The sequence below is a fragment of the Lampris incognitus genome, chromosome 1 (genome assembly GCF_029633865.1).
Source record: "Lampris incognitus isolate fLamInc1 chromosome 1, fLamInc1.hap2, whole genome shotgun sequence".
Lineage (NCBI taxonomy): Eukaryota > Metazoa > Chordata > Actinopteri > Lampriformes > Lampridae > Lampris > Lampris incognitus.
In genome coordinates, this window is record NC_079211.1 from 131,658,432 (window position 1) to 131,677,117 (window position 18,686).

At 40.7% G+C, this 18,686-nt stretch overlaps 1 protein-coding gene across 4 annotated transcripts; it reads right to left on the bottom strand.

The window, feature by feature from the left end:
- Positions 1-5,335: 5,335 nt before the first annotated feature.
- On the bottom strand, positions 5,336-18,079 carry smad2 (SMAD family member 2). 4 transcript variants are annotated; one of them, XM_056294471.1, is made up of 11 exons: positions 17,931-18,079; positions 16,399-16,799; positions 14,797-14,886; positions 14,337-14,530; positions 12,893-13,027; positions 12,499-12,561; positions 12,093-12,146; positions 11,392-11,604; positions 8,633-8,770; positions 7,842-7,986; positions 5,336-7,256 (listed from the first exon to the last, which is right to left on the bottom strand). In XM_056294471.1, exons 2-11 carry the CDS (start codon positions 16,632-16,634, stop codon positions 7,133-7,135), a joined length of 1,392 nt encoding a protein of 463 aa, XP_056150446.1. In that variant the 5' UTR covers positions 16,635-16,799; positions 17,931-18,079; the 3' UTR covers positions 5,336-7,132. The 4 variants fall into 4 exon arrangements, with proteins under 4 accessions (XP_056150446.1, XP_056150207.1, XP_056150284.1 ...); XM_056294232.1 differs by having other exon boundaries at positions 12,487-12,561; XM_056294309.1 differs by lacking the exon at positions 17,931-18,079 and adding an exon at positions 17,499-17,599 and having other exon boundaries at positions 12,487-12,561.
- Positions 18,080-18,686: the final 607 nt, after the last annotated feature.

The following is an 18,686-nucleotide window of genomic DNA, read 5'->3' on the forward strand; positions in this document are numbered from 1 at the left end:
GAATCATCTCAGACTGGTTTCTTGAACATGACAATGAGTTCACTGTACTCAAATGGCCTCCACAGTCACCAGATCTCAATCCAATAGAGCACCCTTGGGATGTGGTGGACCGGGAGATTCGCATCATGGATGTGCAGCCGACAAATCTGCAGCAACTGCGTGATGCTATCATGTCAATATGGACCAAACTCTCTGAGGAATGTTTCCAGTACCTTGTTGAATCTATGCCACGAAGGATTAAGGCAGTTCTGAAGGCAAAAGGGGGTCCAACCCGGTACTAGCAAAGGTGTACCTAATAAAGTGGCCAGTGAGTGTATATCAAGGAGCTGCTGGAGACCAGCGCTACAGGGACTAAGAATGACAAGGTCATCTGCATACATAATATGGTTCACCAAGGTATTACCAATCATGCACCCAGCGTTACAGGCTTTCAGCTGCTTAGACAAATCATCAATATATACATTATAGAGAACTGGAGACAGAATTCCCCCTTGTCTGACACCATTGCTAACCCCAAATGGAGCTGAAACACTATTACCCCATTTCACTTGCATAGTCTGGTGGGCATACCAATAAGCCAGAATTCTCACAATACTACAGCTTGTGGAGTTAGAAAACAACGAGACAGGAGACGTGAGAGTAGACGTAGTCAAGGTAGTTTACTAGCTCCAACTTAGCATGTCATACATTCGACAACGACACTGAACTGTGAACCGGAAGCGGTAGTGCATTATCTGACCCCTCGCCTCTTCCCTTAAAGGTAAACCGTCCTCTTAGGTGAATGTCTCTCGTTATATAGATGTGGGTCACCACAAGCTACAGTATAAACCTGTTTCACGCCATAAGCAATAAGCAATCATCAGCTGTCAATTGATTGACAGCTGATGATTGCTTATTGCTTATGGCATGAAACAGGCTTGTACTGTCAACTATATACACTCACTGGCCACTTTATTAGGTACACCTTGCTAGTACCGGGTTGGACCCCCTTCTGCCTTCAGAACTGCCTTAATCCTTCGTGGCATAGATTCAACAAGGTACTGGAAACATTCCTCAGAGAGTTTGGTCCATATTGACATGATAGCATCACGCAGTTGCTGCAGATTTGTCGGCTGCACATCCATGATGCGAATCTCCCGGTCCACCACATCCCAAAGGTGCTCTATTGGATTGAGATCTGGTGACTGTGGAGGCCATTTGAGTACAGTGAACTCATTGTCATGTTCAAGAAACCAGTCTGAGATGATTCGAGCTTTATGACATGGCGCGTTATCCTGCTGGAAGTAGCCATCAGATGATGGGAACACTGTGGTCATAAAGGGATGGACATGGTCAGCAACAATACTCAGGTAGGCTGTGGGCGTTGACACGATGCTCAATTGGTACTAAGGGGCCCAAAGTGTGCCAAGAAAATATCCCCCACACCATTACACCACCACCACCAGCCTGAACCGTTGATACAACGCAGGATGGATCCATGCTTTCATGTTGTTGACGCCAAATTCTGACCCTACCATCCGAATGTCGCAGCAGAAATCGAGACTCATCAGACCAGGCAACGTTTTTCCAATCTTCTATTGTCCAATTTTGGTGAGCCTGTGCGAATTGTAGCCTCAGTTTCCTGTTCTTAGCTGACAGGAGTGGCACCCGGTGTGGTCCTCTGCTGCTGTAGCCCATCTGCCTCAAGGTTCAACGTGTTGTGCGTTCAGAGATGCTCTTCTGCATACCTCGGTTGTAATGAGTGGTTATTTGAGTTACTGTTGCCTTTCTATCAGCTCGAACCAGTCTGGCCATTCTCCTCTGACCTCTGGCATCAACAAGGCATGTTCGCCCACAGAACTGTCGCTCACCGGATATTTTCTCTTTTTCGGACCATTCTCTGTAAACCCTAGAGATGGTTGTGCGTGAAAATCCCAGTAGATCAGCGTTTTCTGAAATACTCAGACCAGCCCGTCTGGCACCAACAACCATGCCACATTCAAAGTCACTTAAATCACCTTTCTTCCCCATTCTGATGCTCGGTTTGAACTGCAGCAGATCGTCTTGACCATGTCTACACGCCTAAATGCATTGAGTTGCTGCCATGTGATTGGCTGAATAGAAATTTGCGTTAACGAGCAGTTGGACGGGTGTGCCTAATAAAGTGGCCGGTGAGTGTATATATATATATATATATATATATATATATATGTATATATGTGTGTGTGTGTGTGTGTGTGTGTGTGTGTGCGCATGTATATGTGTGTGTGTGTGTTCATTCATTCATTCATTCATTCATTCATTCGCTCATTCATCTTCAGCCGCTTCTCCGGGGTCGGGTCGCGGTGGCAGCAAGCTAAGTAGGGCACTCCAGATGTCCCTCTCCCCAGCAATGCCCTCCAGCTCCTCCTGGCGGATCCCAAGCCGTTCCCAGGCCAGATTGGATATGTAGTCCCTCCAGCGATTTCTGGGTCTACCCCGGGGTCTCCTCCCAGTTGGCCGTGCCCGGTAAACCTCCAAAGGAAGGCACCCAGAAGGCATCCTAATTAGATGCCCGAACCACCTCAACCGGCTCCTTTCGATGCGAAGGAGCAGCGGCTCTGCTCCAAGCTCCCCCCGGATGTCCGAGATCCTCACCCTATCTCTAAGGCTGAGCCCAGACACCTTACGGAGGAAATTTCAGCCGCTTGTATCCGCGATCTCACCCTTTCGGTCACTAGCCAAAGCTGATAACCATAGGTGAGAGTTGGAATGAAGACTGACTGGTAAATTGAGAGCTTTGCCTTCCGGTTCAGCTCCCTCTTCATCACATCGGTCCAGTACAACGTCTGCATTACTGCTGATGCTGCGGCAATCCGCCTGTCAATCTCCCACTCCATCCTACCCTCACTCATGAACAAGACCTTGAGATACTTGAACTACTTCACTTGAGGCAACAACTCATCCTCAACCCGGAGGGAGCAATCCACCATTTTCCATGAATTGAACCAAGGCCTCAGACTTGGGAGGTGCTGACCCTCATCCCAGCCATTTCACACTCAGCTGCAAACCGCCCCAGTGTGCGCTGGAGGTCGCGTTCTGATGAAGCCGACAAAATCACATCATCTGCGAAGAGCAGAGATGCAATTCTGAGATTTCCAAAACGGACACACTCCTCACCTTGGCTGTGCCTTGAGATCCTGTCCATGAATATTACAAACAGAATCGGAGACAAGGGACAACCTTGGCAGAATCCAACACCCACCGAAAATGTGTTTGACTTTGTGCCGAGAATGCGGACACAGCTCTCACTTTGGTTATACAAGGACCGGATGGCTTGTAGCAACTGTCCCGGTACCCCATACTCCCGCAGTACCCCCCACAGAGTGCCCCGGGGTACACGGTCGTAAGCCTTCTCCAAGTCCACAAAACACATGTAGACTGGCTGGTCAAACTCCCATGCCCCCCTCAGCACTTCCGCAAGGGTATAAAGAGTTGGTCCGTTGTTCCACGGCCAGGACGGAATCCGCCTTGTCCCTCCTGGATCTGAGGTTCGACAATCGGTCGAGTACTTTCCCAGGGAAGCTGAGCAATGTGATGCCCCGATAATTGCAGCACACTCTCCGGTCCCCCTTTTAAAATATGGGAACCACCACCCTAGTCTGCCATTCCACAGGTACTGTCCTCGACCTCCACGCGACACCAAAGAGGCGTATCAGCCAAGACATCCCAACAATGTCCAGAGCCTTCAGCATCTCAGGGCGAATCTCATCCACACCCGGCACCTTGCCACCGAGGAGCTTCTTAGCCCCTCCCATATACCTGGCAGAGGTCTCTGAGGTGGCTAAGAAGCGCCTATGTATAGACAGCTGATGATTGCTTATGGCATGAAACAGGCTTGTACTGTCTCATAAAAAAATTACCTGATTCACTGGATTATACACACACACACACACACACACACACACACACACACACACACACACACACACACACACACACACACACACACACACACACACACACACACACACACACACGATCATTTTAAGTTAAAACTGACACTAGACATTTATACAATAAATAATATTTGCGACCCACAATTTTGTTGCCAAGTTATCCTATTGGTTTGGGTTTATGTACATCATCTTAGCATTTATAAAGCATTTTGCAAATGCAATTCGTTTAAGATTACAATTGACAACATATACTAAAAAAAAACAAATCACATCAAACACCGAATCATCATGAGAATAAAAATCTTTATTAGTGTTTTTAAGTCTGCATAATATGCCACACGCCTGAGAAGCTTATGGTCAGAAAAAGAACTGCTCTATCAATACCGCCCTCTACTGGTAAAACAACTGCGACATCTACTGTACTGACTGCTTTGCAAAAAGATTACTGTTAAATACACACATACTGTACTACTGTTATGTATATGTACGTCTGGTCCACGTCAGATTTGTAATGCATTTTTTTCACATTCATATGTTGTAGGCCAAAGATAAAAACAATGTAACACTGGACCCTAACACATGGTTCATTTCTCCAAATCCAAACTCACTAGGTGCACTTAAAGTACAATCACTAGTGCCGTAAGGTAAACACAATTACATCAATAAAAAAGGGGGGGTAAGGTAGATGTTAGAGAACCTTGCAATAGCCACATAATGACAAGAATGGCAATCTGCAAGCCCTTAAGTCTTGTACATAGTGTATTTTATAGACAGGAACAAATACAATACACACATCAACAAAGAATGTCCCAGTGAGCAGGCTTAGTCGCTCTTCCTTTCAGATGTAAGAAACTGGAATACTTCCATGTTTCTGTAAAATTTTGAAAGGCAATTATATTAATTATTTCTGGTTGACCTTTACCCACTTACCTAAGCACCAAAAGGCCTCAGGTGGTCAAATGTGAAAGTTTTCAAAAATGCAGAGATAAATGGCAATTAGTAGGCTTTTACAACATGCCCGTGTAATCATTAAAACCACTGCAAGAAAAACAATGTTGAGTTACAGGTGAATCAATTGTTTTGTGTACTTTAAATGCACCAGATTTCTTTGTTAAAAGATCTCACATAGATACCTGCACACCGCCCTTGCTAAATATTTTTTTAATTGACATTACAAGTAAACATAACAGAAATTTGTTTCTTAAATGAAAATGCTCCACCCCTTAGTGAAATTGTGAGAGACAATGATTGAATCATATGTGTATTTTAAATAGGTCCCATAAACCACAAAAAATTAAAAGAAATTAAATATTTACAAAGAAGAATGCAAACTGTGCGGCTTTCATAAATAATTTTTCATAGCAATCATTTATCAACTTGTACATACTTACAGCATAACATGCAAAGAAATTTCATAATTTAACAGGTTAATTGATAAAATGATTTTTGAAAGCCACACAGCTGATGTTTTGCATCTTAAACACTTATTTCTTTAAATTATTTGAGGTACCTGGGTAAATGGTGCATATTTTCAAAAAAAGGTGAACAATGTATGATCCAATCACTTTCTCAAATTATGTTACTAAGGGGTGGAGCGTTGTAGATATAAGAAATTAATTTTCCATTATATCTGTTCACTCTGATGAAGGTCTAGTAAGACCGAGATGTCAATTAATAAAAAAGTCACGTTTTGCAAGACCAGCATGGAGGAATCTATTTTTATTTTTCAGACCTGTGAATTCCTGTCCATTGCACCTGCACAAGACAGCTTTGGAGGTGCAAAATTATTTTCTCTAAAGAAGCTAAAACAAAAAAATGTAAGACAGGCTATATGTGTTGGGCACCGATTTTCTTACCAAGACAAAGGGCTTCAATTGGAAATGGATCTGAGCCAAAACCTTTTGGGTAAAACAGCGGAATGATACATGCTCTCCATGTCACTTTAAAAACAGTTGTGGTCTTGAAAAAATTACTTTAATAAAAAGTGAACGACAGAAAATTTTAAGTATATTTATATATAAAAATACATGAGAATACAAAAAAGTAGCAAAAGAAAGGGGATATAGGCTAAAAACAATATAGAATGAAATTCATGGATAACCTTCAATTTCCCCCTAGTGAGACCTTTTTTTCTTTTTTTTTTCCTTTTTTTTTTTTAATGCTTCATCTTGGAGAGCCCAGGACTCTCAGTGTTGTGTCATCACAGAAGGGAGAAGAAGAAAAAGCTTCCACCAACAGCTGATATTCTCTGGTCCCTGCCCAGTGCACCCAACACACAATGGCCCAGGTTTCATTAGCTTCCATAACAGGCTGTTCAGTGGGGGCCCAAATCAAGCTAAGGACACGGAAGGGTGCCATATAATGACAACAAAGTAAACTATAGCCAGACTGGGTTTGCTTTGGAGTAGGGTCTGTTTTAGGTTTTGTGTGTGTGTTTTTTTTTGTTTTTTTGTTTTTTTGCTAACATTCCTATTTGTCCATTAAGAGGTGTGTCTTATAACGACACACATTAAGAATTTAAAAAAGGGCCAGTCTGGCAAAGAGTGAAGTAAATCCAGTAATCAAATATCATAAACATGGTGTGGCATTTCCCCTCAGGTGAGAACCAACACCAAGGCCATTGTTTCTTAACCAAGCCAACTTCGATTAACAAAAAATGGGTCCACGTTTCCCAGAGAAAAGTAAACTTAGGTTTAGAGCAATGGTTGGACCAAAAATCATTTTAGCATTCACGCTTGTGTTAAACACACAAGCATTCTCCAATACTGAGAAACAATTCAGATATTTTTGGTATCTCCCCATGCCTCCTGGACTAAGAACCAATATACAATTTATTTGTACCACAAATAGATCTAATATTAAGGATTTGGGGAAAAGCAATTTAACAAGGTGCATGACATAGATGAATAGCAAAGTGCCAAATTCTATACTGAAAGTATGTATGTGTGAATGTGTGCTGTGCTCATTTGTGTGTGTGTGTGTGTGTGTGTGTGTGTGTGTGTGTGTGTGTGTGTGTGTGTGTGTGTGTGTGTGTGTGTGTGTGTGTGTGTGTGTGTCCAGTTAAAACAGGGATGTGAAACCGGGCCACAAATACTATGAATTATGTTACAGAAATTCATTCTGTGGGGTTTTCCATTTTTTCATAACAGGTCTCACAAGTTTAGAATTTCACGACCTTTGTAATGGGCTGACGATTTGGGTGGATCCTTAGCTGTTTACGACATACTGGAGCAGCGCACAGATGGGGACCCCATCTGGGTCAGAACCTTGTCCAGCCACTGCAGAGGTCCATTCAAATGCAGCTCAATCCAGCAAGGAGTACTTGTGACAGTCTGCCGCCTGATAAAAAGAAATAAATTTATTCTCTGTACTCTGCACCTTAGGCCTTTAATTCCCAACTATCACTTAACTTTTCATTTTATAACTGACTATTCTTTATCTCCAGTGCAGGTCTGACAGTATAGCTAAAAAAGTTGCCCTAATTCATTCCAAATGACACTTTACAAAACACATGAAAAACCTTTTCTAATATATGTAACAATAGGTCAAAATATGCTAGAGATAGTGGGCAAATATAACAGTAGTTAAAGCCACAACCACTTCCAAATTCAGATGCCTTTCCTAGCAAGGCTAGTGGACAGTATTACCCAAAGTGTATTACTGTTCCCAAAGCACATAAATGTTATGCATGACCCCAGTTAGTATCAACCCCTAATTGACAGTAGTAGGTTGATGATTTTTATGGCTAAAAAGCATGTATTATCAAATCTCTGTCTCAATACAGTCAATTTTATAAAACAGAAATGGTTAAAATGATTGATATGGGAGTTTAAATTTCATATTGATCTTTTGGTAAAGGCAAGTGATGGAGAAAACTTCTACTGGCATCATGTACTGTCTTCAATTGGAGAGTTTCATGTTCACCTGTATTCAGCTCCCCAGCCCTTGACAAAACTCATACGGATAGTGCACATCCTGGTGAGCTGGTACACAGCCTCAAAGCCCTGGTTGACTGACTGAGCCAGCAAGGCAGCAAATTCCTGGTTGTTGAAGATCTTCAGATTACAACCTGGAGTAACAGGTAAACAAATGGCCACAAGTACTTGGTAAGGCTTATTGTTCCAGTAATTTCATAAATTTGAATATTTTTTTAAATACTGTCTGTTTGCAGCACTGCTCTGATTTCCATTGACAGTTACATATATTCACAGGTGAAGGCTGCCTAGAGTTAAAGGGAAGGTTTACAAGATGGTTGTGAGACCAGTTGTTATATGGTTTGGGGACAGTGTCACTGACGAAAAGACAGGAGGCGGAACTGGAGGTGGCAGCATTGAAGATGTTAAGATTTTCATTGGGAGTGACGAAGAAGGACAGGATTAGGAACAAGTATATTAAAGGGCAACTCAGGTTGGACGGTTTGGAGACAAAGCAAGAAAGGCAAGATTGAGATGGCTTGTACATGTGTGGAGGAGAGATGCTGGGTATATTGGGAGAAGGATGCTGAATATGGAGCTGCCAGGGAAGAGGAAAAGAGGAAGGCCAAAGTGGAGGTTTATGGATGTGGTGAGAGAGGACATGAAGGTGGCTGGTGGGACAGATGAAGATGCAGAGGATAGAAAGAAATGGAAACGGATGATCCGCTGTGGCGACCCCTAACAGTAGCAGCCTAAAGTAGTAATAGTAGTAGTTTGTGAGTGGGATTTTCACCACCTTACCAGGAGGAATTTTGCACACCGTTGCTGGGTGCCAACCATACCGCTGGTTGCAGTTTGGACTTTGGACAAAGATGGCGCTATCACTGAGACACTCAGCAAATACCTCCCCACCGATGTAGTACAGTCGAACTCCTCTTCCTGTAAGTACAGCCAGGGACACCCATTAGAATTAAAATCCCATCGCGTAACAAGTACCAATAATAGAAAGGAGCTTATCTCATTAACAGGATGTCTTGTCTTTTTTGTCTTTTTATGCAGTGGTGACACAATAACTTAATAATATAACCTCCAAGTTTTGCATTAAATGTAAAATATAAGTGCTTTATATGTCTGTATACACACACACACACACACACACACACACACACACACACACACACACACACACACAGTCAAGATACTTAACAATTTTCCAAAACCATTTTAAACCTTTAAGAAAAGAATAGCATCACGTTGTTGAAGAGGTGCACCATAATTTCAGCCATCTTTCGGCATTAGCCAATATTGTCAATAATGCCAAAAAATTATGGCAAATAATTTCCAATATTCTAAATATTTCTCTTCCCAATTATTCTGTTGAACCTATTTTCTAAACTCTCCTTCGCTCTCTCTTCGTTCTGCTTATCAAATGTCGCCTGATCCACTGTGCATCTCTGTTGCTGTGCATGATTGGTGCCTAATGGCCAAACACTGGCAAGGAACACCCAACACCCTCCATATGAAGGCATTTAATGGTTTCCAATAAGGACAAACAAGTAGCAATTTGTAAAAAATGTTCTGCTGAAATATCAAGAGCGGTTACATCACCCAAGAGCTCATCTTCTCTACATTTAATTTGCTAGCTGAATAAAAATGAAACCCCTATCAGCATGCCGAGGACAACAAACAGGGGTTTTTCCTGACGACAAAAAAAAAAATCCAGACCAAGGTATTTACTCCGCTTAACCATCACTTGTGCACTCCTCTCTGGCCCACATCACTCCAGATGTTTACAATGACTGAACCAGTTATTCAAGTTGTAATTATAATAAACTGTTTGACACGTTGTAAAATTGTAATGATGCTACTAATTTTGAAACGGGTCTGTGAAAAAAACTATATCAATTGAAAAAAAAATTAGTCTATGTAAAAAAACGTACAAGAGTTTTTAGCTGCTTTCAAGTTCCCACCATTTATGCAACATACGAAGATACCTTTTCTACTTTTCAGCAGTTTGACTCTCTCTTCTCAGATGGACCTCTGTCAAGCTCAGACCTGATAAACTGACTATATCTTGTTAATGATATTTGAACCATCTTGTAAATTATATTAGTGATATTTGGGACTGATAAACTAGTGATTACTTACTAAATACAGGTTGTTAACTGTTGGCCAACCTGCAAATACTCAGTCAAAAGTTGTTTATAAACCTGACATTAACCCTCCCCTAATCTTAACAGAGACCTCACACCTAACCTCAACCTAAAATAGAGATGAGAAAACATTTTGGGGTAATCGTCTGTCTCACAGTATTTTCTCTTCAAGCATTCTTTTGTCTTAGTGACTTTGCCAAACAAGCAATAGCCATAGTTGCAAAACACTACACATTTTCCTTTCACCTTTCCTGTTGCTCTGCCTGATCCTCAGATGCTCCCTCAGAAAAAAGACCTGTGATTTTGCCAGCCACGATAAACTGTTAAGTCTCAAATATTTTGAAATTTTACTTTAATTTGTTGATGCAAACGTGGTTACATGACTTTCATACTTCGGAACACAAGTTCTCAGTTATGGCTGTGGCTTGTGAAATGCACCGTCCTACATTCCCTCAAGCCAGCAACAACTGTATTTTTTCCTCACTGGTCGGATTGAGCATGCTAGCCACCTAACAACTTGTCTAGACAGAGAAGATGGTTCTTTTTCCTTTCCACGGAGCAATCACATGAAGCTGCTACCCCGCTCTGGATGATTATGACCACTGCATGTCATTAAAAAAATAAAATAAAATACGCGAAGGAGTTTGACCCCACACATTAAACATAATGAAAATACATATTTTTGGCAACGCGCTGTGTTTTTATCATGGTGGCCCGGGAAACAGCACCAGGCAACAAGCTATTACAAGGCATACATACTTTATGCAGCAAAAACCCTGACTAAGCAAAGTCATCTCAAACGCCCACTGCCCAACACTCAATTCTTTCGGTGGCCACAGTATTTAAAAATGCAACAACATTTTGTGAAATAACATCACCTGGAAAGGGCTGGCTGTTTAATAGTGCTGCTAAAAGATAGATGCATACAATGGTATGAATTCAGGGGGTTATCAATTTTGGCCAAATTTTAATTTATATCAGTCATTTCTTTTGTACATTTCTGTATATCCCTACTCTATTCCATTTCTAGGGAACTGAAAGGCCTTGTGGCTTTGAACTTTGTCAAAAGTTAGCATGTTCCCATGGAAATTTTGCTCACATTCAAAGTAAATTAAAACCATATATTGGTTAATTTTGACTTAAGTAAATACATGTTCTAATTTGCCAGTATATTTGTCAGGTAGCAAAACTGGAGGTTATTTACTATATTAAAAATCTCATTTTCAGGTAAAAAAGAAAAAGTGTGAGGGAACGTGAGTCAATCACAGCAGTCTGCGGATGAGACAATTTCCTTCCCTAGCTGCCCCAATTCCAGGTTGATAAGAACTTTAGGCAAGAACCAAATATAGATATGAAGCCTCAGTTTACTATGTATAGTCAATTTCATTGAAAAGAGCTGTACTATACCTATGTGCCTTCGGGTCATTTCCACAGTGGCATTTCTGTTGACATTAGACAGCAGGCCCAGGCAGAAACGCTCCGAGTTGGAAGGGTCTGTGAAGCCGTCCACTGTCAGTGATGGCTGAGAGGCATGAAACGTCTCACCAACACGTTGGTTCAACTCATAGTAGGCTATTGAGCACCAGAAAGCTGGCTCAGAGTAAGTCACTGGTTGAAGGTCTATGGTAAAAGATGAGATTGTTCAGTTTTCATAACAGTCATCTCGTGTTTGATGCAAAGTTTTTATGAGTTCAGTCTTGAGAAGACAATGATGACAAGAGTAGGCACTATTCTATGTATGTATGTATGTTGTCAACGCTGTTTTTTTAGTCTATGGACACATTTGTAAATAATTCTTAGTACTGCATTTCACTGCCTTTGAATGCTAGATGGATGGTTTTTTCTTAAAAATTAAGTATAATGTTGCCAATTGCCAACAAAAGAACTTGACAAAAAAATATTTTTTTCCATTATATCACTTATGAAGTCCTACATGGCAAACCCCACTCATCTGATGCTCTTAACACTAGAGCATCACTAGGAATTATTTACAAGTAATACTTGGCACCACTGTTGTGATGATGCTGCAGTGTAGCTTTGTGTTATGTTTATTGTCTGTGTTACACGATCCATTTTTCTTTTGTGCCTTCATTTATCAAGACTCTTACCCATGCTATGATTGACAGGGGATAGCGTGCTAGGAGACAGCTCTGCAGGAGAACCTAAAATGGGAAGGGCTTTTGTTATTTGTGTTTGGTAACAGCAGATTACAAAATGGAATATTTGCAAAGCAGATCAGATCAATCCAATTAAGCACTAAACTGGATAATGATCATTTGAGAATTTCCAATTTGTCATATAAGCAATAATCAAAATGCTCAGGCTCTCTCATCATATCAATCTTCTTTTCTGTTGAATTGCTGCTATACACCATGCACAAGTTTTTAACATTTGTGACAACCCTAATTTCGCCCTGAGGGACATAAAGATCTGACTTGGCTTTAGAAGTGTGGCAAACAGAAAAATCAGATAACAGCAGAGACAGGCACTTGGCTAGGATACCTGTGTCCATACTTTGATTCATCTGTTGATCGCTAGCCTCCCCATCCTCGCTGATATAGCCTGGTGGTGGCGTTTCTATTGAAGGGATATTGGAAAAAGAGGAAATGAGTTGTTACCTTAATTAGATACAAGTTTTAACAAAATATCACAAGCCGCTGATATCAGGTCATGCAAAAACAAACAAACAAAAACAAATGTGTTTCTATAAAGTTATTCTCCGTTCTTTAACAGCATATATCAAAGATAAATGTTCTCCTCATTATCAAATTGGTGAATTACACTTTAAATTACAAGATAAGCGAGTCCTTTCATAAGTGAGTCCTTTCATTTTAAGCTTTCCGTAAGCACCCACCCATTAGTGGCTATGTCATATAACATTTCCCACCAAGAATTGAAATGGACCAACCTGGTATATAATTGTTTGGTGGTTCAATTCCTGCAGGAAAGTTTGTGTTCTCAGGTATGGAATGAGTGTAGTCATCGAGTGGTGGCAACTCTGTTAGGATTTCCGAGTGTCTTGGCACAAGAACAGGAGGCAGCACTAGAATATTATGTAGACATAGACACCTCTTCAGTTGTGTCCATAAAACTTTTTATGCAAATTTTGAAGTTACAAAAAGGGAAAGCTGACTGTGAAAAATAAAGAATTAAAAAAACTCCCAAATATCAAAGGTTTTTAAGCTTAGTTGAGCTGGAATAGGAGATATGTCAATAAAGAAATTATACGACAAAAAAAAAACCTAGGAAAGGGAAATTTTCTATTTTTTCCAATGGCAATAGTTTCTTGCAAACCATTTTATGTTTTTCTCTTAAATGTTTTGTTGACATAGCTCTGCACAAAAATAGAAAGGTTGAATGAAAAAACACTTTTTTTAAACCTAGACCTCATTGAAACATTGTTGTGCATCATTAAGAATTGTATACACACAAACTTAACTACTGAGAAACTTACCACTCTGCTGAATCTTCTTGCTTCAATACAATCTAATGGGGCAAATGTTTAAGCCTTCAAAAACCTTGATATATCTCCTTTTCTAAAACTGGATGCTCACGGTGCAAATGCATTTCAATAAATTTAATTAAAAACTGGCACAAATCATGCTTTTTATAAAGTTAAAATGACTATTTTGCACATCCTTGCTAAATTTGTAATGGACTCTGGAAGTATGTGACTATAGCATTTGGAAGTATGTGACTATAGTCAATGCTAAGGGACTGCCGGGCTACAAGACATCTACCTTCAAGTGCAGAAATTTACAGATAGATGGAATGGACTTTGTCAATGGTAAAAAATTGTTCTGAAACCAATTCGATTTGGTTTCTATTCCAAACAAACTTATAAAGAATAAATGAAGATGTGACTTCATGTCTTCACGACTCCATGAGCTTCTGGTGCTCAAAGAGGAGACGTATTATGGTTTTTGAAAGCTTAAAATGGACACCTCATTGGACTGTGTTGAAGCCCAGCAAGAAGATTCAGCAAAGTCTGATTTAATGTTAATAAACTTAAGTCAGTGCAGTTTTCATCTCTGATTCTAAATGACACAATATTTAAGTTTAAGAGTTTTAATGGGGTCTAGTTAAAAAAAGTGAACATATATTCTAATATTTAGATTGAAACATGGCTACTGTGAAGATTAGCAAGATGCCACATAACAATGATGAACACAAAACATTCGGTTCATCTTTATCAAAGCCTGTGGGAGTATTAAGATTCAGTAGAAACTACTGATAACAAGCAACTGGCATTAAAAACACACATTTTCCTGCATCTAAATTTATTTAACCGGTATAACACATAAGCAGAATTAATAATAAGCAGAAGTGTTCCTTGGTCTGTAAAGGCTCACCTGGAGTCTCCACCCTCTGGTAATGGTAGGGGTTGATGCAGACTTCATCCTTCTTGAGGTGGAAGGCATACTCACAAGCCTCGATAGCACGCAGCTCGTGGTGGCTGTGCAGGTCCGGCCATCGCCACAAGCGACAGTAGATAACATGAGGAAGCCCCTTCCTATGGGAGACTTGCAGGCGCCCATCCAGGGATCTGATTGGAAAGGAACCAGGAAATGGTGGTGAGAGAGGTGGGAGGTGCAAATACAGATGAGAGAAAGGGGGAAGCAATGGGAAAAAGGAGAACAGGTACGTAAAATGTCCAAGTAAGGGAAGGAGATGTAGATGGATCGAATGGGAGTAGTAACGGGAGTGAGAAGCAAAGAGGTTCTCAATGTCCGTTACATCCCATACACTGTAATAAAAGCTCTCCCACATCAGAATTGTATGCAACACCATACAATAGTTGAGGATAGTCACCTGGTTTGGTCAGGGTAGCTGTATAGGCCTGATGTATCCCACTGTTCTATCGTATTTGGTGAACTCAGTCCCCATATTTCAGAGCAATTGCTGTGCACAGAGAAAACAACAAAACAAAAACAAAAAACAAATGATAAACATGGACATGGATCATTCAGAAATATCAGTATGGATAATGTAAACATTAAAAGGCCTCTTTTATTGGAGTCTTATGAAGACCTCAAATTCATTTTCAACTTGGAAATGAAAGATGGAGACTTTGAATAAGAGAAGCCTTTTTGATAGAATAAAAAAAAATTAACATGAAATTTACACACAGTGAGACTGTTGGTGAGACAAAGAGCATTCTTAAACAATTGTGGTATTATATCAAACACGGAAAATAACTCAAAACTTATTCAATACATCTGTTTATGTCAGAGGCAGTGAACTTATCTGAAGACATTCAAAGACTATAGACAGTAGACACACAATGGAACAAAAAGAAGGGGGAAATGGAGTAGGCCACTTTGGAAAGGAGTACATTTCCATTTTCCGACATTCTCAAAACACGAGAAAATGGTCAGATAAGTAAGAAATCAAAAACATGGAATGAGGAATAATGACAATAGTTGCTTCTGAAGAACAGGACAAGAACAGTCTACATGTGTACTGTTACGAACACAACATCATGTACTAGACTTAATTAACTGAAGTGGGATCTCAACTACCAATTAAACCCTAACATCTGAGTTCCTAAGGGGCAGGAAACAAAACTTTTTTGTTGTTGTTTATTAGCCACAGTGGCTTGTGTAGCCACTTTCAGACATGTTAGCTAACCTGCCAAGTTGGATGGTACCCACCCAGCAAGTTGTGTAGACAAACTCACCAGCTAAGTCAAAATTTACAAAACATGCCTAGTGAACAGATTTCCCACCGTGCCATTATTCTGAATTCCTAACCCTCAATATGTTTTGCAGAAATCCAGTACCAGTAGAGAGAGATGTACAATAAATAATTTCATTCGCATCCAGCCAGCCATTATTGTTACTACCAAAATACAACAGTGCAGGCTAGAACAATTCTCAGGCGATAACGACTGGTCAGCTATCTACAGACATCCAAACATTTGACGTGGTACTTGGCGGCACATCAGTGAGGAATGAGTCTGTTAACACAGTGTTCCCTGTGAACATGAGTCTAGGCCATCAAGGCTGGCTGCCTGATAAAGATAACATCCTCTCAACCCTTGTGCCCTCCACCCCCACCGTGAGAGCAATACACATCAGCCTATCAGCACTGAAAAATAAACAGCAATGGGATTTTTCAGGATTTACCCAGATTCATTGGTCTGAATGCCCGATCTCTCTTCATTTCTAACAAAATGAATGCTTTTCAATTGTTGTATACCCAATACTTTGAACAAGCCACTACCATTAGTGTTACAATCTGAGAGGTTGGGGAAGAAAATCTAATTACAACACCCCATCCACCCAAGACTAGATGTTTCATAGTTAGTATTCAGAAGCATCAAGCAAGTAGGCTTACAGACACATGTGAAACAAGTGCCTGACTTGAAATTCTTTCTCTCCCTCTAAGGGTAATCTATGACACATGGTATACCTGGGGATGGTGACACACTTGGTGTTGCAGTTCTGTGTGGTGATGGCTTTCTCCAGCTCATCCAGCTGCCCTGTCTTCTTCAGCTTCTTCACCAGGCTCTTCACTGCCTTCTCACACCATTTCTCCTCCTGTCCATTCTGTTCTCCACCACCTGCTCCACCTGGGCCACTGGCTGACTTCTTCCAGCCCAACAACCTCTTAACCACGGGAGGGGTAAACGGCAAGATAGAGGACATCTTGAAGGGACTAGCAGTGAGTCGTCAAGACAACTCAAGCTGTCACACAGCAGCAGAGGGGACCTGGAGGCACAGTTTGTGCCCTTACTCTGGTGTGGTCCCTCTACTGACCAAGGAGTCACAGGACGGAAGCCAGAGCCAGCAGGATATATTCACAAGAGACACCTTAACAGAATGTCAAACACACAAAGTTCACAATTCCATTAAAACTAAAATGGCACAATTAATAACCATATGTCTTGATTTATGCTTAACATTAAAAACCAACCATGCCACAAACGAGGCATACTTTAAATTAATGCAAATCGTTATGGTTCAGTGCGATAACAACACTTGTTTTGTCAGCAATTTTGTCAACGTTGCATAACAAAGCTTTTGCCTCCGTTAGAATTTGAAGCATTCGTATACTTTTACAAATGGGCTGTCCACTTGACGTTAGCTTATCACAATGTTTGACATGCAGCTAAGCTTTCAAACTCGCAAAGTTATCAAACAGGGTGCTAAAATGCGTTGCATTCCGTGGGTACTTGCCTCCACCCCTAGCTATGACTTAATGTATTGACTATCTCTATGAAGTAAGTGTATTCAATTCAATGAATTTGAAAAAGCATTGTATTTACGATAGGCCCACCACTGCTAACTCCAACTAGCATAGCTTTGCAGGTTAGCTGTAAGGCCGATTGCTAGCAATCAGGAGAGGGGGGCCTTGCATTGTGTCACATCACAACAATAACTTCATTAGCGTTAGCTGGCTGCTTGCATTACAAGTTAACATACGATGAAACACTATCTCATATTCCCTTTAGCGATTAAAATTTAACTCACAATCCCTTCCTGCAAAAACAATTAGATATGAGGGTCCACCTGTACGGGCTTCCCTGTAGAACTCGTCCAGCTAACGTTAGCTTAACTCGGCTAGCTTTGGACCTGGTTTATCAAAAATCCTTTTGTTGTGATCCACGAAAAAAAACTCATTTGCGCAACAAACTCACGCTACTTTGCTAACAAACGAAAGCCAGAACAATTTCAAGCTGAATAATTCCCCCACGAGAATTGTAAATGTGTTATTAAAAAACTGTTTCAATAAAACTGGGGACTTTTTTTTAAACTTTCACCAAAAAAAAATAGGATCCATGCCACGGAAGAGGGGAAAAAATAGTTAGCATCTTGAACTATTCCCACACTGAGAGAACCTGATTCGCGCTAGCCGGGGGTTAGCTAGGTCGCTTTCTCACAAAACACAAAACAACACGCGTCAAAGTCAAGAAAACAACTGCAAATCACTGCAGTAATCACCTTTGTTATGAGACTCCAAACCTCAACTTTGTAATGACAAAGCCAGGCACGGTCCAGCAAACGCCTTGCTGGCATATAAATGCCCTAAATTTGCTTTCTAAGGCAGCTATTTTTTTTTTTTTTTTACAAGAGGCTTGTTGGCTCTTCTCAAGTTGCTACCAGTGCTGCTAATGAGCTAGTGAGGTAGTTAGACCGGAACAAATCTCTCACGCAAGTATGCTAGCTGTGTGCGAAGTCGTAACTCCGCCTCTCATAGAAACTATTGGATAAACGTGAGCTGAGTGAGGTTGGATGTTGCACAGGATTGGTTGATTTTCATGACAATCCTTGTTGTTTATTTGACAGCATGGTTTGGTATCTGTCATTGGTAAAAGGGTTTGAAGCCAAATCAGTTTGTTGGTCCGTTTTCCCCCCTTCTATTACCAAAATAAGCATTTTGGCCAGGCCCTGCTGTTACTCTGTCTAAAAGAACCATGTGTTCCATGTCATCCAAATTGTATTTATTACAATTATTATCGGTTTCTAGTTATAATATTACATACTCCACATTAGTTTGCAACCACTTTGCAGGAATTCATACATTTTCTCCTATGACAGACTTTAACCGACGACTTTTGCTGGATGCCTATCAAGCACAATTAGCTCCTCCCTCCACTCCAATATTCAATTAGACTGCATTGACTTCACCTGGCAGCATTATCAACTACTAGATTTAAGCACATGGTGACGTTTGGGTCATTTTTGTTTTGTGTAGTC